Source organism: Stigmatopora nigra, chromosome 18, assembly GCF_051989575.1.
Source record: "Stigmatopora nigra isolate UIUO_SnigA chromosome 18, RoL_Snig_1.1, whole genome shotgun sequence".
NCBI lineage: Eukaryota > Metazoa > Chordata > Actinopteri > Syngnathiformes > Syngnathidae > Stigmatopora > Stigmatopora nigra.
Window position 1 is genome coordinate 4,643,277 of NC_135525.1, and position 27,779 is coordinate 4,671,055.

General features: G+C 35.1%; 2 protein-coding genes across 2 annotated transcripts in view; one reads left to right on the forward strand and one right to left on the reverse strand.

Moving 5' to 3' along the window:
- The window catches only part of pde6c (phosphodiesterase 6C, cGMP-specific, cone, alpha prime), a 12,690-nt gene extending 2,342 nt beyond the window's left edge, over positions 1-10,348 (forward strand). Inside the window, 21 exon segments of the mRNA XM_077739700.1 lie at positions 540-692; positions 764-853; positions 1,274-1,414; positions 1,484-1,558; positions 1,636-1,700; positions 2,423-2,489; positions 2,574-2,621; positions 2,697-2,846; positions 3,456-3,599; positions 3,674-3,739; positions 4,852-5,007; positions 5,124-5,231; positions 6,182-6,291; positions 6,366-6,453; positions 6,524-6,624; positions 6,700-6,807; positions 7,061-7,124; positions 7,541-7,615; positions 7,698-7,781; positions 7,868-8,021; positions 8,735-10,348. Coding sequence (XP_077595826.1) covers positions 540-692; positions 764-853; positions 1,274-1,414; positions 1,484-1,558; positions 1,636-1,700; positions 2,423-2,489; positions 2,574-2,621; positions 2,697-2,846; positions 3,456-3,599; positions 3,674-3,739; positions 4,852-5,007; positions 5,124-5,231; positions 6,182-6,291; positions 6,366-6,453; positions 6,524-6,624; positions 6,700-6,807; positions 7,061-7,124; positions 7,541-7,615; positions 7,698-7,781; positions 7,868-8,021; positions 8,735-8,778 — 2,091 coding nt within the window. The 3' untranslated portion in view covers positions 8,779-10,348.
- Positions 8,978-26,681, reverse strand: fra10ac1 (FRA10A associated CGG repeat 1). The gene is made up of 14 exons (XM_077739703.1): positions 26,581-26,681; positions 26,180-26,262; positions 25,979-26,071; positions 25,713-25,758; positions 25,441-25,517; positions 25,290-25,373; positions 25,111-25,195; positions 23,910-23,955; positions 14,492-14,605; positions 13,350-13,392; positions 13,078-13,205; positions 12,961-13,008; positions 11,735-11,819; positions 8,978-11,438 (listed from the first exon to the last, which is right to left on the reverse strand). Exons 1-14 carry the CDS (start codon positions 26,596-26,598, stop codon positions 11,396-11,398), a joined length of 993 nt encoding a protein of 330 aa, XP_077595829.1. The 5' UTR covers positions 26,599-26,681; the 3' UTR covers positions 8,978-11,395.
- Positions 26,682-27,779: the final 1,098 nt, after the last annotated feature.

The window sequence follows — 27,779 nt, forward strand, 5'->3', positions numbered from 1 at the left end:
ATTTTGAGTATCAATATGGAGTTAAAAATTCTAGTACCATCACAATAGTACCTTTGATATGGGTGGATTGTACTTTATGTCCTCTAAATAATGCGTTCACTGGCAATCAAAGTACATTTGTAATGCTCTTAAACGAGCTATAAAAAGCAAGTCTGTGTCCAAAAGCATCCTCGGACCAGTTAATTTATTTTGCAGGAAAATATGGAAATTGACGCTTTAATTTGTCGAATAAAATAAGAGGCATTTAAGGACTTTTTATGGGATGCTTCATCATTACGCAACTGACTGTACAATCAGAGGATCACTGATTTCTGGTAAAAGAGTAATTAAACGCTGTGATTAATTCCTAGCTCATCATTCAGTGTTGTCTGTCATCAAGGTTGATTACTGGCAGGACAACTAATCAGCGTTTATTTATGAAAGTGGGCGAGATGAGATTCCTTTTAGAAAAGAAATATAGAAACTGCGGTGATCGATGTTGTGTCCGTAATTAAACCACACGGGATTAAATGGATAACTGATGTCAAACGTTCCCACAGAATAAAAAGTTCAGCGACTTTGTGGATAAGCAGACAGGCTACAAGACCAAATGTATGCTGACGTATCCCCTCATGGCCGACAAGGAATGTCTAGGAGTGGTAACGGCGCTCAACAAGATTGGAGCTCCTCACTTCACACCTGAAGACGAAGCGGTATGACGAATCGGAACGTGACATTTGTCGATCTGATCCCGAGACCGTAATCTGTACGATGTGCTCCTCAGCTCTTCCACAAGTACATGACCTTTGCGCACGTCGTAGCCCTACAGCATCACACCGCCTATATGTTCAACGTGGAGTCCAGAAGAAGTCAGGTGAGCATCCTGCACTTTATAAGGGTCGCGAGGGGTGCTGGAGCCTATCCACCCTGACTTGGTGGCCAGCCAATCTCAGAGCACAAGCAGTCGTTCAACCATTTGCACTCACACTCATCCCTAAGGGCAATTTAGAGTGTCCAACCAGCCCACCATGCATGTACCGAACCCTCGAGCTCAATGGCCACCAATGTTATTTTCTAAACTGATTACAACCAATTGAACAGCACGAAGGTTGTTGTTGTCCTTAGTTTAAGTCTTGTAAATGGCAAAACGTGAATATTGTTCTGGTTCGGCCATTACACTCAATGCCAGTCAATGACTTAAAAGCCTTAGGGCAAAGTGTTTAGACCCTTTTTGTTTCTGAAAACAAGTTGTTGACCTATTTTGACAATGTATTTTGTCTTTTATGGAGTACAGGTTTTGCTGTGGTCTGCCAGTAAAGTTTTTGAAGAGTTGACCGACATCGAGAGGCAGTTTCACAAAGCGCTCTATACCGTCAGGATCTACTTATCATGCGAGCGATACTCAGTGGGCCTCTTGGATATGACCAAGGAGAAGGTTCGCCTCCAATAATCGACATAACCCTTCCCCTATAACCACACTAATACCCACACTCGGTCCCTTAAGGAATTCTACGATGAATGGCCGGTGAAATTGGGAGATGTGGAACCTTACAAAGGCCCGAAGACACCAGATGGAAGGGTAACGAACACTCCCCCAAAGACGCGACCCACTAATTTTTGTCAGGGTATGCTAAAGTCTGCTTTTTTTAAATGTAGGAAGTCATCTTTTACAAGATCATCGACTACCTCCTGGAGGGCAAGGAAGAAATTAAAGTCATACCGTGAGTGGCATAATTGCACACGGCACCTGCACAATAAAATCCATCAGTTTCGTCCTGACCTCCCCCAAGGCCACAAAGTCCCAAAGTGGATTAGCACTGGGTTTCAAAGATTAATTTTGGTATTAATTCCATGAAAGTTTTGACCTTAAACTTAACAGTTTCGGCTATACCAGTGTGTGTATTTGATGTGACATAGTCTGTTATTCTAATTTTTTTCTGCTTGCTTTTTTTAAGGGGGCAACTAAAAAAAAACATTGGAATTTCTGTCTTTTAAAACCGATATTCCATTCAAACCAACACACTTGAACATTTAGTAGTTAAACATTTTTGAGTAGAGTCAAAGTTTTAACCAAAAGTTTCTGTTAATGATTAAATATCATGAACTTTCTATTACTACTAAGTTTCATGCACTGATTTAACATCACTCACTCATTTCTATTTCTTACATTCACATTTTAATTTTATTTCTGAAAATATATCTCCATTTTTACCTAAATATGACAACAAAACAAAATCCTTCCACCGAAACAAGGATCATACAATCCTATCATTCCCATTCATGTTACATTTGAAACTGTTCACAAAATATTTAGATTTTTCACATTTTTTAAACCAAATCTTGCAAAAGTTTAACCCCTTAAGACTTTCTAAGGCTCACAATTTGGATCAAAACGTCACTATTTAAACTACTTTTGTTTTTAATGACTGTTTGTCACGTTCAGGGGTCCTCCAGCAGATCATTGGGCTCTGGTTAGCGGACTTCCCACCTATGTTGCGGAGAATGGCTTTGTAAGTCCCCCAAAACGCAATTACCAACAAACGTGTCACTAAATTTAATGATACATTTTTACCGAACAAAACAATCTTTTTCAGATTTGCAACATGATGAATGTTGCTGCAGATGACTTCTTCACATTTCAGGTGCGTCCACACGAAACCACAATTTATTCATTTATTTTTCTCAAAAATGTTTTTTTTTTTTTTTTTGGACTGCAGAAAGAAGCAGTGGACGAGACGGGTTTTGTCATCAAAAACGTGTTGTCACTGCCCATCGTCAATAAAAAGGAAGAAATTGTGGGCATCGCCACATTTTTCAACCGGAAAGATGGAAAACCATTTGACGAACACGATGAGCAGATCACTGAGGTCAGTAACGAGACTCCAATACTTTCTGTTCAAATTAAATAAACGTCCATTGCTGTCATTTGAAGCCATTGATTACATTTCCAAGACATCTAAATACAGTTGAACTTGGAAAAACTTAAATATTAATTTATTTTTACCACTTTTGGGACATTTGCTATTGACAAACTCATTTAAATTCACTAAAGGATGAAAAAAGCCACATGATTAGACATCTACAATCGTCATTGGCACTGAAAGAGTAAGAGTATAATTACAAATACAGCAAGTTTTCCTATTAAATAACCCTACCAAACTAGTAAATGAATGGAACATAGTTTTCCCATTTCTAAACTCACATCCCACAATATGCACGCACATCAATTAAGAAAAAGTTTGTAAAATGAAAATGATTGTGCTGCACATCGACTTCCCATTTCAAAGTATCCAAACAAATGTGCAAGTTGTTCCACTAATGAATCTAATTAATGAGGCAATTAGATGAGTTGGTGACACTTCAGAGTATTCGTGCAGTTCCCACACATTCGCTCCCTTCATCTTTGTTTGTTTTTGGTTGCTTGCCCCGAGCCTAACTTTTTTGTTTTTCTCCTCATTTTTTGACATCCTGTGCAGGCGCTGACCCAGTTCCTGGGTTGGTCCGTGCTCAACTGCGACACCTACGACAGACTTAACCACATGGAGTACCGGAAAGAGATCGCTCAAGAGATGCTCATGTGCCAGACCATGTGTACAGGCAGTGAACTGCAGTCCATTCTGGTTAGTACCTTGGTCTACACATCTAAATGTTAATGTCAAAATATAATGGCTATTTTGTTCTACTTGATACACAGAATACCCAAGACAAGTTCAATAGTGAGCCTGAGGATTGTGACCAAAAGGAAATGTACAAACTATTGGTAAGACTGATGTAATAAGTCTTCTCTGTATTTTCCTCTGGGAAATTCAATGGATGGACTGATAAACTGATTAAGTGAGCAATCAGACTACTTAATCTCAACGCGACTAGAAGGAAATTAGGATGGGTGGAAAGATAGAAGATAAAAGGAATGTATTGCTTAGATGCTATTTCTGGAATGTAATCGAGCAGACAGAGGGGAAGTCTTTTAGGTTAGGTTTGAACTTTATTTCATCTCGTATTCGGGAATTTCTTGATTGCATTAGCAAGACCGAAACAAGACATTGTAGACCTAGTTAAAAAACTGGAGCCAGGAAGTCCACAAAGTCTACAAGTACTTGCCATTTAGTCTATGGAAATTAAATAGACTGATACTGATAAGGGGGAATCGAGTCCGAGACTATATCAAGACTGGCCAGAAATTTGGGGAAAAGCAAGACTTTTGGTAGTCAAGACAAAGACTGGAACCAAAGCAAGGTTTCAGGAAAATCAAATTTGAAACCACAGCTAGACCTTCACAATTAATTTGGAACCAAGAGCAATCTTAAAGCACGTTACATTTGTCTATATTAATTTAATGAACTGAGACTGAGAATTGGGACCCAGACCAAGACTTGAAATAAGGAACCATTGTGATTAAATAAAGACTTTTGAGAATCAAGACCAAGACTGACAAATTTTGGAATGGAGTTTGAGGCCAGAAAAAAAACCCGACCAAGACTTGCCTGAAATGAATTATGGAAACAAAGTGAAAGTGAAGTTTGAGATTGAGAATTGGAAATCACGTTTGAGACCAGACAGAAAACCGACCAAGACTTGAAATCAGGAATTATCAAAACAAAGTCAAGATTAAAACTGTTTTATAATCTGAAGTCAAGAATCACTGAGATCAGATCAGGAGCAATCAAGACATACAAATCCAAGACTGAGTTTATTGGGAATCACAACGTCTAAAACTGATCTTGGAACAAGATTGGTCTTGAGTCTTAAAGACAAAATGTATCACTATTTTGTCTATGGAAATTTGAATGGATAAATACACAATGAAAACTCCTTGTCTGCCATTCTTGCCCACATTTCATGTTGAACATCTTTTTTTTTTCCTCTGCGCAGAGAGCTACGTGCCCGACAGCCGACAATGTCAACGGCGAGAACCTGTACTCGTTCGCATTCAGTGACTTCCCTGTGTCTGAGTTCGACCTGATCAGGGCCGGAATTCGTATGTTCTTTGAGCTGGGGGTCGTGGAGAAGTTTAAAGTTCCCGCTGAGGTCAGTATGGTCATTACTTTGCTTGTTACTGCCTTGATTTTTAATGTTGAAGTCAGGGGTGATAGAAAATCAGTCTTCAATTGAAGCTCATGTCAGGTTTTGTGACCCTTCCTCAGACGCTGACTCGGTGGATGTACACAGTGAGGAAGGGCTACCGTTCTATCACCTACCACAACTGGCGGCATGGTTTCAACGTGGGCCACACCATGTTTTGCCTGCTTCAGGTAGTTAAACCGTCAACTGTCAGAATCAAATGGGGTGAATACAGGCTTCCTATGGAAATTCTTCAATTATATTGATCTTGGTGAAGTGTCTTAAAAACAGAGGAATTTTGTTATGTTTGGTAAATTGACTTAAGTTTTTAATTTTTACAAATCAATAGGAGGGACCAGCGGATGAGTAGTTAGCACATCCGCCTCACTGTTCTGTGGTCCTGGGTTCAAATCCAGGTTGGTACACCTGTGTTGAGTTTGTATGTTCTCAAGCCTGTGTGGGTTTTCTCTGGGTAATCTGGTTTCATCCCACATTCCAAAAAATGCATGGTGTGTGGTTTGGATAATCTAAATCGCCCCTAGATTTGAGTGTGAATGGTTGTCCATCTTTGTTCTAGGTTTTCAACAAATCCATACAATTAAATTAATAAACTAGAAAAAAATAGGGGTACATTCTTATTTAGCAAATCGATAAAACCCTAACCCAAAAACAAACAAATAAAATAATTTAATTATTCATTACTTCACTCATTTTCGGAACCACTCATCCCGAAGCCTATCTCAGCTAATTATAAGCACCAGGTGGGGGATTTACCCTGAATCGATGGCCAGCCAATCAAAGGGCAGAATTATACAGACAACCATTCATGTTCATAATCATAACTAGGGGCAATTTAGAGTGTTCAACCAGCCTATCAGACATGTTTTTGCAATGTGGAAGGAAATGGGAGTACCCGTAGAAAATCCACACAAGCCTGTTAAGAACATGCAAACTCCATACAGGTTTGCCAAGCTGTATTCCAATCCAGGAAGCCAGACCTGTGAGGCCAATGCTCTAACTACTCATCCGCCAGGCCGCAATACTTATATATCGAGCTCTTGTTTTCATTTTTGGATTAATCAACAAAGTAGATTAACTCAATGGGTGCTGATCCATTTTACAAAATGGTATAATTTGGCAGACAGGAAAGCTGAGGAAGTACTACTCAGACCTGGATGCCTTCGCCATGGTGGCCGCCGCCTTCTGTCACGATATCGACCACAGAGGCACAAACAACCTTTACCAGACCAAGTAAATCCTAACACTTCCCCTACTTATTTAGAATGATTAAATATTGTACAATGTCCTTCTTTTCACCCTTTTAGGAGCGCATCTCCTCTGGCCAAACTTCACGGCTCGTCCATTATGGAGAGACACCACTTGGAGTACAGCAAGACGCTTATGGGCGAGGAGGTATGAGGTGTTTGTTTGTCAATTAGGTGCTCACTTTCCCTTCTTACACATTTTTTTTGTTTTTCCGCAGAGTTTGAACATCTTCTGCAACCTTCAGAAGCGCCAGTTTGAAACCGTGCAGCACCTCTTTGACGTTTGCATCATCGCCACCGATCTGGCACTTTACTTCAAGTGTGTTGCTAAGAAGTGCCTTTTTGCTCTACAGATTTAGTGGGGGAGAATTAATGAATTTTTTCCGTCCAACAGAAAGAGAACTATGTTCCAAAATATCGTGAACGCTACTGAGCCCATGACAGATGAAAAGGAGTCTGTAGGCTACATCTCCAACAATCCCACCAGGAAGGAAATTGTCATGTAAGGAGCACACACATAATATAAAATTACTATTATTTTTCCTTTTGTTTTTGACCGCAACTATGTCAGTCAGTGCCATAGACGACTATAGTAAATACCAAAGACAGTTGGAACTATGACAGCCAAAATACAGATACATCAATCCATTCCAATCATGGCTATATATGTTAATTGAATAAAAATGCAATGGCATATTTTCGTAACTTTTAACATTCCAATTTCTCTCTTTTTCTCTTTCTTCTTGCTTTTCTAGGGCCATGATGATGACCGGCTGTGACTTATCAGCCATCACCAAACCTTGGGAAGTGCAAAGCAAGGTGAGTTGCCTATTTTTTGTCCCTACGGGTTAATACACCAATACTTAATTCATTCTGTTACTTACATCTAAAGCACAGTTGCTTTAAAAAAAGATCTTTTTTTTGCATCCACTACACAATAACATCAGCACCTGATCACTTGCTACACTCACAAAAGAAACACGTCAACATCCATCCTTCTTACTATTCAGTTTTAATATTATTTCATAAATTAACTCATTTTTGTGTTGTCAATTGTTACTAAAAATTATTCATCAAACATTCTTGGTCTCACAAAAAAAGGTCAATTGACACCAATTAATAAAATTCGAATCCATTTGAACTAGTTCAAATTGTTCAGGACGTTTATTGCTGTCAATGGCAGCAGATGAGTTCACCCAGAGATCCATTTTACAAGGGTGGCTTGATTCTTCTAGGTGGCGCTTATGGTTGCCGCAGAATTCTGGGAACAGGGAGATTTGGAGAGGACGGTTTTGGACCAGCAACCCATTGTAAGTCACCAAAATTTCTTCATATTGATAATTTTTTTTCTCAACTAATATAAAAATGTCATCTTACTTGTGCTTTTTCTAGCCCATGATGGACAGGAATTGTGCAGAGCAATTACCCAAGATGCAGTGCGGTTTCATTGACTTTGTCTGCTCGTTTGTGTACAAGGTAAAAAAATAGCAGTTTGATAGTACTATAGAAAGCAGAATTTCAACCTTCTGGCAATCCAAATATCCTTGTTTTTATTTTCCCAGGAGTTCTCCCGCTTTCACAAGGAGATCCAACCCATGTTCGACGGCCTCAACTACAACCGGTCCCAATGGAACGCACAGGCCGAAGTGTACAACGCCAAGATTAAGGCAATCGAGGACGAGAAGAAGAAACTGGAGGAGGAGGAAGCCAAGAAAGGTAAACCAACTATTATTGACTCTTTCAATTACTGTATTTTCACAACTACAAGGCGCACCGCATCATAAGGCGCACCCTCAATGGATGACACTTTTTTTTCCATATATAAAGCACACTGGATTATAAAGCGCCCTGTCTATTATGGAGAAAATGTAAGACTTTTAAGTGCGCCTTATAGTCGTGAAAATACGGTAATTAATTTTCATTTTATTTTTTATAGAGGAAAAAACTGTAAATATTTATATGTAAATAATTTTTTGTGTAAATTTTCTCTTGATAAGCAATAATTAATGCTAAATGCTTCTTGAACAAATTCTCACCCTCAACACTTTCAATTAATTAATACTCGTTTCATTTTTTATAGAGGAATAAACTAAATATTCTTAATTTTCACATTTTTTATTTTCTCTTGATCAGCGATAAATATTTTCTAAATGCTTCTTGAACAAACTCTCACCCTTGACACTTTCACTTCAAGTTTAACCATTTCAGTGCCATTGATGATGATAGGCGCCCAATCGATTTTGACTAAGAATAGCTTGCCAGGGCTCTAAGGTCAAAATGCATTGCACAAAAAAATTAGTTAGTTTTTTTTTTTGTTTTTTAAAGGAAAATCCCTCAGAACAAATACTGCACTATTCACCTTACAAAAAATGTGGTGAATTTGACTTTGGCGCATTAAACTAAAAACTATCTCGTTTTTTGTTTTCTAGCTGGCGGTGGTGACACCAAGTCAAAAACGTGCACCATATGCTGAATTCTTCCCGACGTCACACAGTTATGGACTTCACCCAAATTGGTTCCACCATCTAATCAGATGTCTAGTTGTTCCCGGTTACCGATTCTGGTCTAGACCAATTTTTCATAGTCTGGATTAGCATCCCGAGGAGGCCACATTCTAACAGCCAAGAGGAACAATATGAAAATTTGAGGACAAGTTGGATGGTGGTTCTATGTTTTTGTTTTTTTTCCATGGGAAACTTCATTTTGTGATGACATCGGTGGAATTATCTCCTCTTTTTGCTCACTAGACAATTAGCATGGCATGGAACAACGTGACTTTTGGATGGAAATATTACTTTAAAACAGTTAAATAGGAATAAAAATACACCAAACTATTTTGAGCTTGTGTACATTATCGGGTTCTTCATGCAAGGTATTTGGATTTTGTGTACATTTTGTGAATTGGTAAAGAATTCAAATCTAGTATATACTATTCTTAGGTAATGAACTGCCATTAACGGCAATAAATTTGAAGTGAATGGCAGTGAATGATCATTTTTCACTCCTGACGATCAAAACGTCAATTAAAAGATTGTTGTCTGACCTTCCCAGTCAAAAACAAATTGGACTTCTATATCCGACATAGCAGCCAGTTGGTTAAACATAATACTTGGTGAGAAATCTATGCATTCTTAACTAACTTCACTCAGAAATGAACCAATTTTAGATTTAAAATCAATACCTTTCCGGCTCTTTTAGTCCAAATGGATTAAGCGTCTCTTGCGGACAATCATGTCCAATGAATTAAAACAAAACAAAACAAAAACAAAAAAACGCAAAAAGCCAATTGAACAGTAAGCAAGATAGTGATCTATTTCCCGAGTTTAAGTGTTGCAAGTCTTAATTTGCCAAAGTTACAAAGTGGTCGATATAAAAACAGCCTATTTTTTTTAAAGCCGATTGTGGTCATCTTATCAGCTTTTAATGGCAGCCAAAAATTATCAAAATAAATACAAAATAAACTCTCAAAGTGTTTATAACTGTTTTACATGTACTATCTATCTAACGCAAACACTCAAAACACTTTTATCTCCTGTGATGTGATATGATTTAGACAGGAAAAATCTATAACAATTCTCTGCACGGCTTGCATGAGTTCACTGGCGTACACAAAATATGTTCAAAAGAACTAAAATGGATTGTAAAACAATAAATAACACAAAAAAAATATAGGATATGTGTTTGATCTTCTTGCATACATAGCAAAGCCTTATCAATAAGTGGTGTTGATAATGTCACACATGGATTTGTGTAATTGACGGGTTCTAAGTCTGCTCTCTGGAACTGGGTCGCCCTACACTTTCCCCAAATGTTTTCCCACTTCCACCTCTTATGCAACGTCTTCAGTTCCAATCAATGAGGCATCAATCAAACGTTCTAAATCCAATCACAGGAGCTTTACAAGTATACCAGCAAATGCCACTGTGCTTCTCCAGGGCACCGAGTTGCATGAAGTAACCTCTACGCTGTCAGATATTAGCAATTTTGACTGTTCCACCTGTACGTATGTGCTACTCATGAAAAAATAAAAAGCACTGTATGGACTTGTTGGTCTTGCTTGATCACTCAAATGCGTCAAGGTCAGAAGAAACCCCCTCGGGTGTCCCTGATCGACCCCAGCCGACTGCGGCTTAGCAGAAACAAGCGTTCTCTCTTAGCTATAGTATCGTGCAGGGATCTTACAGGCTCCAAAGCTGGATGAGCCTGCCCGAGAAGAGGATCAGCGGATTGTTTCTGATCCCCGCGCCTGATTCAATGTTACCTGGCCACATTTGACATCCCTTAGTGTTCAACGAGTGGTGGCCGGTCAGAAACGGAACGAATGTTCAAGAATACATTTGGGAAAGCGTATTTAAAATGAACCTTGAAACTCATTTAGGGTTTACATTTTTCAAATTTTGTATAAGGCTTAGAAAAATTCAATTTAATACATTTTTGTCAACTAAGTGTTTAAAAAAAAATAATCAATGAGAGTGGGCTAAGTATCAAGCCCTGTGGAACTCCATAATCTATTTTTAAGGTAGTAAGCCAAAGTTAAAGTTGTCTAAAAGTAAAAATAACATTTTAACTCTTTCCGAACAATATTTAGTTTATACAAAACAAAGAATGATGCTCTGGCACAGTTTAGTTACTTGAAAGAACATTCAAGGGGAGTGGGCTAAGAATTGAGCCCTGTGGAACTTCTCTTCCAATTTAATAGGTAGTAACAAAATTGATCGTTTTTAAAAAAAACAAGATTATGATAACATTTTTGCTGACAAAATGCTAGGACGTTTTAACTTCTGGAACAAGTCCCAGGTCCAATAAAGTAGTTTGTTTTGATTTAGTCTATTTTTGTATGTATTTTTTATTGCTTTGAAACTTAAAAAAAGACTAGTACTTATTTTGGATTACCCAATTTTGAATGGATTTTCAAATTGATTTCTCTCTTTCGGTTTTTAGGAAAAAGTCATCTTAAATATATAACTATTGGAAACAACTAAAGCTAAGATTAAAAAAAATACTCATAAAAATAAAAAAAAACAAAATACCATTTTAACATGGTTTGAAAAATCTTGAATTTTAGTGCTAACCAGTTTTGATCCAGTCTTCTAGAGGAACAAGTCTTCAAAATAGTCATCAAACTCTTCCTCCCTGAGGTCAAAAAATACATCCAAGTATTAGCAATTCTGCCATTTTAACCACATTTTCATGCTTAGGATAAACATTAAGCAAACAAACAAAAAAAACACAATCTTAACAGTTGACAATGAATCTCATCCAGACATGGAAGAGAAAGGCTAAAGTCAAGAAAAGGTCAGGAAGGGATTGAGTCGCCCCTCGTCATTGAGGGTGGTCCTTTACACACTATACAGACAAAGCCACACCTTGTTTGACAGCATTAAAGGGGTTTAGCTGGCATCGTTTTAACGTGAACTCTAATGACTCACCTTGACTTCTCCTCCACTGCTGGGGCGGGTCCTCTCCAGTGGTCCGACTCAGAGGCGCCAGTGGCAGAGTCTTCTGCTTCCGAGTCTGAAAATTGATCAAAAAGGATCTTTCAGTGTCATTGACAGCAATTTAAATCCGATTCCAAGTTTGGAAATCAAACCCTGATTTTTGGGCAGCTCGTGAGAAAATGACGATTAATTGAATAATCCACAGATTACAATAATTGTTAGTTTGCTGTGTTGAGTTCAAATCAGGCAATTATTATATATTTATTTATTTATTACCTATTTATTTATGTCTACTTTGTCTTTTTCTGTGTCTGTATTCTCACCCTCTTGCTACTGTGACAATGAAATTTCCCAAATACGCGATAAATAAAGTTATTTAATCTAATCGAATAAGCAATTAGCTATATTAAATTATTAAAACAATTATTAATCGTGGCTAAAATTGTTCTTTCTGAAAATGTAGCATAATTTAAGAATTTCCAAGAGAAAAACGTATTAAGAATAATTGTAATGATTTATGAAGTTGCCACTATAGAGATCAATCTCTTTTAATTGTTAGTCGCTGGCAGCCTAATTATTGCTTTTTTTTGTTAAACAGTTGGAAAAACAAGTACATTTTTTTTTATGTATTGGCCAATGAAGCAATGTCAATCAATCTAAACCCCCTTGATCAAAAAAAAAAAAGAAAACAAGTCATAAAATACATAAAATAGTTTGTATGATGGAAATTAACAACAACATGCATCCATTTCGGGAACGTTATAAATTTGAAATATTAGACATTCAAACATATAAAAATGATTCTATTAAAAAAAAGAAAATGCTATTAATTTAGATTTTCTTTACTTCAGGGGAACCAATGATTGTTGATGTGATTTTTCCACTAATCACAAAGCATATCATTTAATTATTCTATTATATTTGTTATTTGCAGCCTCAATTTTTGAAGAAAACCCTATTCATTTTAACCACATCGGTACAGTTCTACTGTATTGGACTATCCATAGTACCAAAAAATACATTATTGGAAACAGGCGCATCCGAATATACGAATATAAAGCCAGACAGCTGAAAAAAAAACAGTGGTGCCCGCAGGCTAATAGATGATGTTTTCAAGATGGGCTGGTTTTCCAAGCGTTTTCATTTTGGAGGCACGAGCTCCGGGGCCTGGCCGAGAGTGAAGCGAGAATATGACAAATGCCCGAAAGCGTGTTTACCTTTGCCCGTCGACTCGTCCGAACTGCCAGAAAAGGAGGAAGACGGATCTGTGGGGAGACGGCGAAACACCTCCGTCAAAATGAAAAGTAGCAAATGAGGAATTTTCAAGATGTTACCTTTGCGCCTCCGGTGCTTGCGCTTCTTGGAGCGTGACTCTGAGGTTTTTTTCCTCTTTTTTGGTGGCGGCTCTGACTTTTCTTCTTGTACCTTTCTTAATGTCTTCTTTGCCTTCACCTCTTTTCGTCTAGAATGTGAGAAGCGTGGATTAACTGTCAGAAGCTCAGTGTCAAAGATAGAATGCAAACATTCCACAGCACATTCACATTCATATTTTATTGAACATGAGTTGTGTTTATATGTGGGGTTAATAAAATGAAAATGGTCTCACTTGTGGTGGAAGTTCAGTTTGAAAGAGCATTCCGGACAAAGTCCTAGAAGTAAAAAAAATAATTTTAAAAAACAGTACATAAAAGAAGTGGGTGAGGAATTGAGCCCTGTGGAACTCCTTTGAAAATAATAATTATATATACACAATATTGTACGTAGGTATTGTATATGTAATTACAATAATTAACTGTAAAGATGCAATTTACGGCAAAAGACGTCCAATATATACAATGTGTATATTATATTTAATACTTTGATGAAGCGATTAGTCAAAGCAAACTTGGGAATAACTGCCGTGACATCAGATACTTTTTAGCTATTTTAAATATACATTAAATAAGATTATGCATTTGAAGCAGTGGAAAACTTGATTAACATAGCAAAAATGAATATGCCAAAAGGGATCATTTAAGGATTCAAGACCATTGGAGGATGGATTAACTCATTGACTGCCTTAAAGAGATATGTCCAACTCCATATGTAAAATGACAAAAGTTGTCAGGTAAATTAAAAAAATTCACTGAGATAATTGCATGAGTTGCATAGTCAACTTGCGAATTATTTCCGTTATATCACATACAGTTTAGCTCTTTTAAATTTACATATGAAAAAACATTAACAATTTACTTATGTGCTTGGAGAGATTACTTACAATTTCACTGCCATTGGCAACAGTTGGCGTCCTATCACTGCCAATCCCTTCCTGCTCCCTTCCTATCCCTCCTATCACTGTCAAGTTTAGCCAATGAGTTAATGAATAGCTGGTCTGTTTTTTATCCCTAGTTTTCCCCAGCATAGTCAGCTTGTGATATGGTGCGTGACTATTCTTTCCTGGACTGGTGGGTCCTACAATTACTGTAATTATTCTAACAGGATTTTCTACGCTATGATACCTGAAGGAGGATTATTATGAGCCTTCTCTTGGAAGAGATCCCTAAGAGACTGCAACCCACACCCACCATCAGGCAAAGCTGCATCAACTGACGAGTGTGCACTTTCTTAAAACCGTATTTACACGCCTATAATGCACCCTCAAAAGTGTCAGATTTTCTCTAAAATGGACAGGGCGCCCAATCAGTCGGTGCACCTTTAGTATGCACTACACTAAAATTCTGTAGATGTCGACAGAATTATTGGACTTACTCAGTTTGACCAGTGCATTTCTCTTGTCACCTTGTTCCACGTAGGCAAAATTCACCTCCCAGCTTTTCAAGCCTTCTTGGTTCTCGCAACGTTTGTTTCCACATTGGAATTGACCTGCATGACAACAAAACATTTGGTGTCATTTTCAATTAAAATAACAAAAATAAAAAAAATGGATCAAGATTGACCTTTGTGGTACACCACCTTGCCACATCTCATTATGCCACTCCCTTAAAAGGCACCCAACACATGAATTATGGTGATTATACAAACCTATTTAAATGGGAGATGTTTTTCTGGAAAGAGAGTCAACTCATGTAGACCCACAAGTGTGAAGCATTCTCATTTAAAGTCGGTATTATTAAATAAAGGTCAAGGTCAATACACCAGTACCATTTAAGTGGTCCTGATTCACCGCAACATTCAGATGTTACACCCTATTTCCCAGACTATAAACTGTGCTTTTTCATAGTTTACTGGGCTTGCAATACTACATACAGTGTGACTTAGTCTGAAAAATATGTTAATATTTTTTTGTTGAGCAGACGCCTCATTTTTTTCACATTATTTTTTTGTATATAAAATAACCACCATAAGTATTAGGTATAATTTTTTTTTTTAGTGAGACATTTTTCTCATGCCCCCAAAAGACACGGAAAGTATTTTTTTTTGTATTGTAAGATGTTTTTTTGCAGATATATTGTTACTGTGTAACCAAAAAGCTGCTGTTGTTTTTTAGGTGGTAGAGTAGAACTTAAAAAGATATGTATTTTTTTTTATTATTCTGTTATTACATTATAGTTATTTATGTAAAATAATAATAATCATGGAAGTCAAGAGTATATTTTAGAGTGAGAAATAGATGTCATTGGGTTTTCGAACAAGACTCTTCATCCAACAGCTGACCTCACTTTATCCTTAGACCAGATTAAGACGCCACTGATCAGCTCGCCATTCCCACAGATTGAAAGAAAGGTGTGAGTGCGTCACACAGATCCCGACTTGGCACGGGGGCCAACGACGATCCTGACCCAAGCGTAGCAGGAAGGCCTGCTGAAAGTGATGACGCCGTCGGGCCACGAGACTGCTTTCTCCTCACATGCCAGATCAGAACAAGGACGTCAGCCATTAGAAAAAGACTTGAAGTGATGTCACTAATTTGTGTTTGGGTAATTGTACATCATCCTCTTAGACTCTGTGTTCCTCTGCCTACGACCATTCTAAAGTCCAAATACAACTTGTATGGTGACCGCTCATTTGCTATTCTAAGCCTCTGGTGGTGGAACACCATTCCTGATCAGTGAAAGTCAACCCTTGAGCTGACTAGTAAGTTATATAAATATAGTTGTACTATGTAATTGTCTTTCCTTGAAAAAAAAACACAACAACTCTATATAGTAACGTATTTTCTGGAGTATAAGTCGCACCCAAACTATGAAAAAATACGGTAAACTTTTTCTTTTTAAAATTGATCAAGTAAAGGCTTTTTATCAAAAAAAAAATGTAAAGTAAGTCCACAATATCTGTCTAGAAGGACGTTATTGTTCACAACAACAGCAAAAAACACAATATCTTTCCTTTCTGGGGTGAAAAAGTATACGTAGTAGTATATATATATTTTTCCTCCAAAAAGCAACCATGCATTGCAAGGCTATTACCTCCACCCTAAAAAGACCATCTGTAGTAAAGTCTAGCTATGGCATTTGTACACCCACAATTTATTTATGTATTTATTTTTAAAACTACCCCCAATGTGAAATTGAATGCATTGAGTTAGGAGTATGGTCACAAAAACCAACTCAGCATCTCAAGGTAACACTGTACACAATGTTGCCGATAAATATGCTCGATGCAAATACCACACTTTTAACGTGAGAACAAATGACAGTCTCCCAAAGTGCAATTTGACCCTCACATGCTCTAAGGGTAAAAAACATTGGCAGCGACAAGGCAAAAGTAAAACCGTTAAGCAAGGAAACTCCTATCCCTTTTACGTCAATGGTCCCTAATTCCTGTCGGGTTGGAGGGTGCGGGCAGATGGCCGCCCGATTAACTATCTAGCGAGTGACGTGGCGAGGCGGTGACCCCAGCGCGTGCCGTCGCCGATCTTTGGCGTTTTGCCGGCGAGCGCGTGATTGACAGCGCTGAGTCGTTAGCAAGTGGGAAAAGCTCGTTATCGCGTGTCTGGAGGACTTTAGCATGAGATGTCAAACAAAGAGTCAGATGAAGTGCTTAACAAAGTTGGGGGGTGCCAAGAACCTGAAGGGTTCAACATTCAATTAAAAGAGTTTATTTTGAATTTGATTTATTTATTTTTTAAATATATATATATATTTTTTTTTTTTAAATCTCCAATTATTGCTATATCTCCAACATTTTCAATATGTTGGCATTGAAAATGAATATAGGCATTGTAGGAAAAGAAAAAGAAAAAATTGCATTAAAAAATTCAGGCATGCACTAAATTCCTATTTTAATTCATTTTTTAAATACTTGTATTAGTCAGCCTTCACCTTAAAAACATGTAATTGCTTTAAAGTGCCTCATACTAAGAAAAACGTCTCCACTTTGTACAAGTAAGCAAACAATTTTAATAATAAAGAGCTGACATTAAATTGACACGTTAAATGTGTCCCCTAATTTTAAATAACGTGCAAAACGACAAGCATGGCGTTCATTACGCCAACATCCTAAAAAGCAAAGCGACGTCTGACTTGGGTGTCCACAAATCCGATAAAACATGGCTGTCAGAAGTCACTCGCTTGCTAATGAGCAATTTACATGTCCCTTGGTCTGTGTCTCCCTTGTTTCTAAGGGCTTCTTTCAATGGTTGCTAGGCAACCTCAAAGGAGACATCCAAAGGAAATAAAAGAACGCAAGAACACAAACAAACGTGTTTAACCAGTCAGGTCATTAACTGCCATTGGCTGGAAGACATTAGTTCCATTTTAATTACTAGATTTGGCAGTGATTACAATATTTAGAATAGCATATATTTTATTTATAAAGTAAGTCATAAAAGAGGCTATTAACTATTATTTGCTTTTTTTCTTTATATGTTAATTCATTCATTTACTCCGCAATTTAAATTTACGGGAGTCGCAGGGATGCTAGAGCAAAAAATACATTTAAAATGTAATTTCAAAACATGTACTTTTATCCTTTGTGTTTATTTTATGGGGAGTAAAGGAATTATTTTTGCAAAACAAACAAACAAAAAGGAAAAAGAAGCACAAAATGTATAAATTCAAAAACAATTAACATGGAAATCTGAATAAAATGTGAGAATAAAATAAATATCTGCTTTATGATATTAAAAACTGTAAAATAAAATGTTAGTATTTAGATTTTTTGTCTATTTTGGGCTAAAGACAATTATGGAAACTGTTATTAATTCTTATTATGACTATCAAATACGAAGACGCTCAAAATTTGGAATTTCATTTTGTAATCAACATTATCTTGCATGATTAATATACTCTTTAAAAAGTTCTGTGTTACATTGACAAATGTTAAGCTGATACTTAATCCATTAATCACAGTAGGCCTAATCGGCTAAATCATTTTAAAATGCCTAAAATTGAGTCAAAATTGGACGTTTGATGGCAGTAAAACATTAACCTATTGTTAAAATAAATATTCAACACAACCCTATTTATCCCCTTTCATAAACCAACCAAGGAAAAATACTAATAACCTTCACAGCAACATTGTCTTTCCCACAACTAACAAAGAAAAGATTAGGCCACTAAAAAGCCTGCCTTTTTTTTCCCCAGAAAAATGATTGTGTTTTTTTTGTCTCTGACAAGAAAATTCCCTCTGCTGGGAAGAGGTGCAACACTCCGCCTCTGTGTTGTAACATTTATTTACTCCGTGGAGGGCGGCTGACAGAGCAGACCAAAGGGCGTTTGACCAACTGCACCCAACACTGGAAAAAATACTACAGTGCAAAAAATACACTCATCCTCCAGGTTTCTCTGTATTTTGTCATATTATAATGTGACTTGAACTTCATATTTTCTTCTCCTTTATTAACCCTGATTAGGGAAAGTGACTATTTTGGGTTATTCAACTCAACGGCTTTAATTGATGGTGAAAGGGTTAGTTAGGGTTAGGGGTTGCAATCCTTTTAGAATGGGAACATTAGCCACCCTCCCCCATGAGGATGGACGACAACTATAATAGGGACTAGGGCTGCATTATTATTCCTCAAAAAGTATTTTTAAAGTTTGTTTTATATACATTTGTATATGTATATATATGCATATATATATACACACACATACATATATATATATATATATATATATATATATATATATATATATATATATATATATATATATATATATATATATATATATATACATATATATATATATACATATATATATATATATACATATATATATATATATATATATATATATATATATATATATATATATACATATATATATATATATATATATATATACATATATATATATATATATATATATATATATATATATATATATATATATATATATATATATATATATATATATATATATATATATATATATATATATATATATATACATATACATATACATATATATATATATATATATATATATATATATATATATATATGTATATGTATATATATATATATATATATATATATATATATATATATATATATATATATATATATATATATATATATATATCATATTGTAAAAAAATAAAACTGAATATTTCCTGCTTACACTTACTTTTTATGTAAATAAAAAATTACTTATTAAAATCTATTTAGTTTTTCCTTGAATTAAAAACACAATAAAAATATTTGAAAAATTTGATAGTTTATATTTCCTCTTGCAAGAAAAAAGCTAAAATATTTGTTAAATTCTACCAAAACAAGCATTTCATTACTTTTTTGAAATGCCCAAATATTTTTGAAAAATGTAAACATTTCTGAAAATGTTCTCTCTTTATTTTAAAAAACTAAAGATGAAAATAAATATTTATTGTTTTTTTTTAAAAAACACAAGGGACTGTTTGCTATAAAGCGGCTGTGGTAGGTAGTTGTACGACTCAATCACTGCCATTGACGACATTTAGATTGGACGTCTAGCTCTGTCAATGGAAGCCAATGAGTGAAACAACTGCCCTATGGAGGACAAAAGAGTTGTTGGAGAAAAAGTTATGACTTGAAGAATTGCCGCAGAACTCATTGGGAATGCTTAGAAAGCAATTCCCCTCCTAAAAATACACACTGGAGCTGATTTATTCCTGCACAACGGAACACAGCAGGGCCTCCTTTTTAATAAATAATGCCGATCCGGACTGCTGTTAGATTAAAGGCCACTTTCGTTTTACTTAGCCGCAACACTCTAGACCTCTTTTCAAATGAGCATATGCTTTAGTCTTTTACTTTTTTGGATCTATTAATGAGACGTTTTTGAGGATTTAAAGTCAAGGTCAAGTGCGGCGTCACGATCAAGAGTGGTGATTCTTGGAGAGGATTTACTATTTGTTTAAGACATAAAGTGGGTCGCTTTGTGGTGGCACTGTAGAACTACTGAATTCAAGCAAAAATAACAAGCACTCACTAGCTTGGTTGAAAGCATTTTTAAATAAACGATCAGCTTTAAAAAAGAAAGAAAAACTATCAGAGAATAAGAAAAAAAGGGTTTTTTGCCAGAAAAGTGCAGGAAAAAAACATTTCAGTTTAAATAGAATCATACAAATGAAAAACAGGACGTTTGGACAAAAGTTGTTAAAGAAGAAGAATAAAAACAAAGTTGCAAAAGTTATAATTGGAAGTTTGGAGTATTTTTCAGTCTTAACATTGTTCTCTTTTGCTAAACCCTTTTTTGTACATTTTAATGACAATTGACGAAGTGGATTTGAATTCTATCACCATTTATAGCAGGAAATGCGTTAATGTCAATAAAACAAAGAATGTCAATAATATTCTCATGACATAACTGATTGGAATTACAATATTTTTGTATAGCCCTTCTTGGTTGTTTTTATAAGTTAAGGGCGATCGTATGAGTCAGCTGTGATGACCCCTGAGGAGATAAGCCAAAAGTCTACCCACTGGTAATGTTGTAATGATCAACAAAAACCTACAGCGCTCTACTGCGGTTCAGTGGAAAGATAACATGGGAAATTATATAGAAATGTGTGATTAATTTCACACATAAATCGCACCGGAGTACATATTGCATCCCTGGTCAAACTCTGAAATAGATAAATTAATTAATAATGTATTGTTTTTAAAACTGCAGCTTATAGTACAGAAAATACCTATTTCCTAATAAACATATATTCTGCAGGCTATCAAAATAAATTTAAAAAAACAAAAAGTTAAAATAAAAATAATTACAACCATATATAATTTAAAAACTTGATCGATGTTGCATCCCCGGTCAAACTATAATTTTTATTTTTATTTTTTAAACAGTTTATAGTCCAAAAAAAAACCCTAACCCCAATAAATTTATATTCTGCAGGTTATCAAAATAAATTTTTAAAAAAAAGTTAAAATACAAATACTTACAAAATATATATTTTTAATACTTTATATTTTTTTTTTTAAATGCAGCATATAGTCCAGAAAATACCTATGCCCTAATAAATCTATATTATGTGGGTTATCAGAATAAAAAAACAAGTTAAAATAAAAATAATTACAAAAAAATGAATATATTTTTTAAACCTCATCAACGGGGTCCTAAATTTTAACTCCCATAATTAAACGTTGTTTTCATTTTCCCATAGCTCCAACATTTTCTTTCTGGTGCAGCCATCACGCCGCTGTTTACTGATATTTTCAGACGTTGAGTGAAACAACAACAAAAGCTTCCAGCTGTTCAATGCCAAGCAGCAACCCGAGGAGCAAAAGTCCTTCAATGTCAAAACACGTCCAGCGTAATTGCCTCGTACGCATTCTCGCTCCCCTAGTTTTTTTATCCCCTACACCCCGTCTCCTCCAATGTCAATTATTACCACAAGCCGGAGCGTTCTTTTTTTTTTACATAATTCAAGTCGTATCCTTGACAAGCAGTGCATTTCATTTTCCTATAGAAAGGAAAAAGCTATATACTCATTTAGGTTTAGTTAACATACAAAAAGATAGAAAATTGAGTTTTGAAAGCTTTTCCTGGGGTATTTCCAAAAATCTAGTACATAATAAAACTCATTGGCTGTTGTTGTCTATAACTTTAACTATATATTTTGAATTGGATTGAGTTGTGGACTATTCACAAGCCATGACCACTGTCAGACCCTCACAGTCCAAACGGATTGGACGTTTAGATTAGATTAGATAACTTTATTCATACCGTATTTGGGAAATTTCATTATCACAGTAGCAAGAGGGTGAGAATACAGACGCAGAAAAATACATTTTAGACATAAATAAATAGATAATGAATCAGTTAATAAATATATTTATGAAAGTTCTGTGGAGGGAAGGTCCAACCAATGAGATCAAGTCTAACTAATCCCTTTTCGTCTCAAGTTTTGTCGTCTGAAATGTGACCGATCAGGATTACAGCGACTTAATCTGGAACAATATATTGCCTTCGTCAGTTATCTCAGGCACAGAGTGCATTTGTCTGCTTTCGGGTTGCTATGAGAAATCAGGCTAATTTGACAACTGTAACTTTGGAGACTTTGTTGGCACCAAATTATCCAAATCTACTTTTTTGCCATAAATTATATTAAATAAAATAAACAGCTAAGAGGGGGAAACTGCCATTTTTTAAAACACATACAAAAAAATTGGAAAATTTGAAATAATAAAGAATATTTTTTCATCAAAAAGTTATATTTATTATATTTGAGGAGGAAACAATCAATATTTCTTTTTACTTGTATTTGTCTAACAATGTATTTTTATTAATTCACTTCACCTTTTTTATATTTAACAGATAAAAAATATTACAAATCTATTTTGATTCATTTTTAAATGATTGTACAGTCTTTAATTTAAAAAATCCCAAACAAAACGGTAAATATTGTCTTCTCTCAACTTTCTTATTGTATTCCTGTATTTTGCTCTAAAAATATATATAGTCAGTAGGATAATTTTAATTTTAATTTTAAAAAATGTCTGATTTTTTTATATTGAATCAAAATGAGATTGTATCAGTTTTTTCTTTTGGGAAAAAAATGATACAGTGTAGTTACATACTAAATTTTGGCAATTTTGTAAAGGCTGTAAGAGTTAAATATGTGATTTTAATATAATATGAAGAGTGGACTCTTCTGCAAATACAGACTTAACTCCCAAAATAATGCTTGATGGCAGCACTAGTCTGCAGATTAAAGGTGAGGGAGGAGCAGGTCTATGATTTGAAAAGCTTTACAAGAAAAGGTCAGAGAAGGCAAAAGCTTTGAATGCCGTCGTGTCAAGATTGAGGCTAAAGTACAGTGACCCAACTAAGTCAACCAGGAACTGTAGAAAGAGGCAACAGTATGCCTTTATCGCTACCTAGTGGCTAAAGACAACACTCACAAAGAAATACAGCATCTTCCCTGACAAGTGAAACGAATTGGCTGCCATTGACGTCGATGGACTTACACTAGTATTTGAATTGAATAATAACGTAGTTATATTCCTTAAAATTTGTAAATTATTGCTTTTATTTTGACTTTATTTCTGTAAAACTCATTAGCTGCCATTGACAGTGTGAGACATCCAATCCATTGTAACTCAGACACTTATTTATGTTTTTACTGGGAAAACGCACATTGTGGAGTACCACAGCTGTATACGCAGCTGTATATAATGACAAGAAAGGCTTTTAATTTGATTGATTTATTTATGTTATACTAATGTATAACATAAAACAGGTGATTTTTAAAAATATATATATTTTTACTTTGCGTGTGAAGCAAAAGAAATTTAATGATATGGACTTCATTAATGTTTAAGACTGAATTTAAATAACATCGATTTTATTTAAATTAAACGAGGAATTATAATTGTTGAATGACGGAAAAAAAAACACTGAAAAAAATGCAACGCTCCGCCCAGTGCTCGTAGATATCTGTTATACACGAAAGAGATGCGGCAAAAAAGACAGTGCGCTACAATGATAAACAACCTCTCACGTCTTAGCCACCTGCCTTTCTCATATCTCAATTTTTTTTCTTGTATCTGGAGATAATTATTTGCTTGAACTTTTACCCGTACCTCAAAATGCTCGTATGTCGAGGTGCTCGTATGTCGAGGTGCCCGTATGTCGAGGTTCTCGTATGCCGAGGTGCTCGTATGTCGAGGTGCTCGTACGTCGAGGTGCTCGTACGTCGAGGTGCTCGTACGTCGAGGTGCTCGTATGTTGAGGTGCTCGTATGTCGAGGTATCATTGTATATAAACAAAAAAAAATAGCAAAAGTGCCGTTTTCCTACCTTTACCGGAGACAACTTCGCTTTCCATCCTCCAGCGGAATCCAAACTATTGATAAAGAAGTAGAAATAATTGAAATGAGTCACTTTTTAAAGCAGTACTTTCAATGCAAGCAGGGTCTCCATCTGCATTAGCGCTCAGATAACCGCAAGGGTATTCTGTCAAGTACAGAAAATAAAATGCAGTTTCTTTTTTTGTCATGTTAAACGGATCGGGGCCAAAATTGAATGGCTTCTCCGCTCCGCCGCGCTCGTCCGTCCTCGGGAACGGAATGTCACGGCGGGAATTAATGTTGGAGCGGGGGCGGCGTCACGCCGCGCTGGTGACAAAATACAACATTTCATCACCAGGCGACAATATGAGAGAAGAGGAAAAAGTACACATAGCGAATCAATGAATCAAGACTGACTTTTCATTTCCAATTTTCAAGTTGTATCATTGATTATGAATAAAGAATTTGTTTATAGTTTGGAGCAATGTAAGACTTTTGTGTTAAACTGCGAGATCGGTAAGATAATTTGAAAAAAGGAAATATATACAAATCACTTGAAAAAGTGAAAAAAAATTTGATCATGAAAGGGCTTGCAAAATATATTTCTGTCTTTTTACTCAAAACAACATTTTTGAGTGTTAAAAAATGTGTCTCATTCAAGTTAGGCTACTACATATAAGTTGTTAATCATAAAAAAATCAGTTAATAAATAAATAAAAAGACAACAATTTTGATATTAATCATTGAGATATTGTTGACCTAAAAAAAATGGATAATAAATTAACCCTTATATATATTTTGCATTTGTTTAAATTGTAAAAAATCAAAAATGAAATCTTTATTTACTCTCTATATTTATCAATTTTATTTATTTAAAAACACAATTAATATAGAAACATATTGTAGATAATCTAACCATTAACATATTAATTTTAACATTATAGTATGTAGTTTTTAAACTTTTTAAAAATAGATTAAAAAGGGTGGGCCCAATAAACAAGCAGTTCGCATTGGCTACATACTTACCTAATATTTGTGGTAACCCTTTATCATAGGTTTTGGTTCCAATACTTCAGTTATAATGTCAACAAATACCGACTTGTATGTGGACTAATTATTCAATTCATTGCTAAAAGAATAATTTATTAGTTGACTTAAAATAATCTGAAGGCATAATTTGTGGAATAATGGCATTATTTGTGGAAACCTACCTTGTTTTCCTTATATCGGCTGAGATCAGATATGCAGTACTCCTTAAACAGCTTGTCATAATACTTTTTTGCCAATTCCTTCTCCCTAGGACACACATAGGAATTCAAAAAATGAATGTTGGCGGAAAAAGTGTTGAATTTATACATTTAAAATAAAAACAATGACTGCGAGGTTTCACCAAGTCATATCTTCTTCATCCTCATCCCTCCAAAGGAAGCGATGGTTCTCCCGCAGAACATCCGAGTCGGTTTTGTCATTTGCTCTGAAAGAGAGAGAGAAAATGTTCACTTTGGCATATAAAGAAGAAAGGTAAAATACAAGATACATACGTAGAGCGTTTGAAGTCAGCCAGGTGTCCTCCGTAATACATGATGTAGTCGCCGACAAACTTTTTATGTCGCTCAAACTGGAAAAAGCTGCTTAAGGGTGTTCATTCGGCATTTTTTGGGGGGTATTAATTACTTTTTCCCTGCATGTACATTGAGTAAATTAACTCTATCAGTACCACTAATATGTCGCTTTTCATCCCTATGCTGTGAATTTAAATGAGTTTGTGGCTATTTTATCACAAGTAGCAACCAGTGAGTTAAACAAAGGATACCGCATTTAATGATATCAAGTGGGCTCTTCTATTTCTGGCTTCTTCCCTGCAAAACAAAAGACAACACATATTTACAAACAAAGTTGACATAATTTCAGTTTATTCTCTTTCCGTACCGCTTTTACTAACAAGGGTCCCGTAAAACAGTCTAAGTACTTGTAAAATAAGTGATATGATAAAAATGGGATTTAAGACTCAAGATTGTAGGACCCCATCCCCTCCTTTTCCTCCTCTTTTGTCATCAATCAGCTTTGATTCTTGCTTACCTGTCCACTTCATTGGAGTGAAAAGTGCGATGAGCCACCTTAGAATGCCGATCTTTCTGGAAAGGCTTCTGTAATATTTCTTTTTCATGTTTCCTGCCAGAAAGGATGCATTATTATTTTAGTTTCCTTCACTTGATCCACATTATCCTTTACAGGGTTATATTCTACTCGGATATTGAATGTTACAACCACATATTTTACCTTTTAAGTTTGCTCTCAGAAGTCTCTCCTTGGGTCTCATCGTCACTAAAATCGGAATCGTAGTTGGCACCACCACCATGCACCTCAATACACAAGAGTCTTTGAGTTTCTCCATCTTATTATTCATTACAAACAACATGCACAAGGTTTGCTGAGCATGAAGACACATAAATATACAATTTCAAGGTAAATCATATCAATTGCAATCATTTTTTAGAAGCGAAACACCAGATTAGTGTCAGGCATAGTGTTTACTATGCAGCAATTTGCTGTTTTGACAATGAATCGCATGCAGTAAACGTAGAATCAATCGTTTATTTTTAATATGAATTCAATTACGAATCGAGATAAAGATATGTATTCCATTAAACCTTGTAGAATTGCGTGAAATCAATACGTACTTTAACGAGATTATCCATCGTTGATTCGCTCACATTGAACACACGATTCAAGAATGTTTACAAAGTATGGGTCGCTGGATAATGACGTAAGGAGAAACCAATTCGCAGTGTGATGACGTATGTTGCAAAACTAATAATAAATACAAAATTACCTAAAATATTTAGCTTATAGTCCCACAAATGTAAGACAATAAAATTATTATATATATATATATATATATATATATATATATATATATATATATATATATATATATATATATATATATATATATATATATATATATATATATATATATATATATATATATATATATATATATATATATATATATATATATATATATATATATATATATATATATATATATATATATATATATATATATATATATATATATATATAATTTTATGAACTTTATACTCATTATGGTTGCGGGGGTGCTGGAGCCCAGGACCGCTGTGAGACTGATGTACCAAGCACTCAGCTGCTGAGCTACTATGTATTTTAATATTTTCAATGATTTACTTTTGGCTATTTGTAATTTAAATCAATCAGGAAGTAAGTGGGGAATTTTATTTGGGGATTTGGTGCACAAAAGGGAGTCATGTATCGTCATTTAAACGCTGGTTCGAAATATAAAGCGGCTATTATGCAATGAAAAGTTTCAAGTCATCTGTTTTTGAAGGTGAAGAAAGACGTCTTGTGTTTTGTGCCTTTTTTTCTACCCGGATTTTGGAACAAAGAAGTCAATGTGAGACAAATACAACGGGAAGTGATAGAATTCAAACATTTTTATCAATAACGGAATCTTTCACTTATAAGTATCATATCAGCAGCTTTATGTGCCATTTTGATTGTAAAATCATATTTTATTGTCATCCTTTAGAGACATTGGTACACTAAAATACAAATCTCGTTATTTTTTAGCCTTTTAGCTTTCAATATTTGCATTTTTACTGTATTTTCCACTGTCGTTGAAGGTGTAGACCTCAAATATGTGGCTCTTTTCATACATGTGCTGTGACTTTTATTGAGTTTTTCATGAGTATTGTTGTCAAATTCATTTTAAGTCTTCAAATGGATTGGACATCTATTGTCGTCAATGGTACTAAAGAAGTAACAAATATGCATGCATAAATCCTGTAGATTATTAAGTTAAAATGGTATTTAAAAATTACATTAGAAAATCCTTTTC

Bases quoted from the DNA above. Each gene is read 5' to 3' on its own strand.
- fra10ac1 (XM_077739703.1), bottom strand. The intron at 11,820-12,960 runs GTAAACACGCTT...ATCAATTTTCAG, and splicing joins GGACGAGTCGACGGGCAAAG to ACTCGGAAGCAGAAGACTCT. The intron at 11,439-11,734 runs GTGAGTCATTAG...TTTTGACCTCAG, and splicing joins GCAGTGGAGGAGAAGTCAAG to GGAGGAAGAGTTTGATGACT.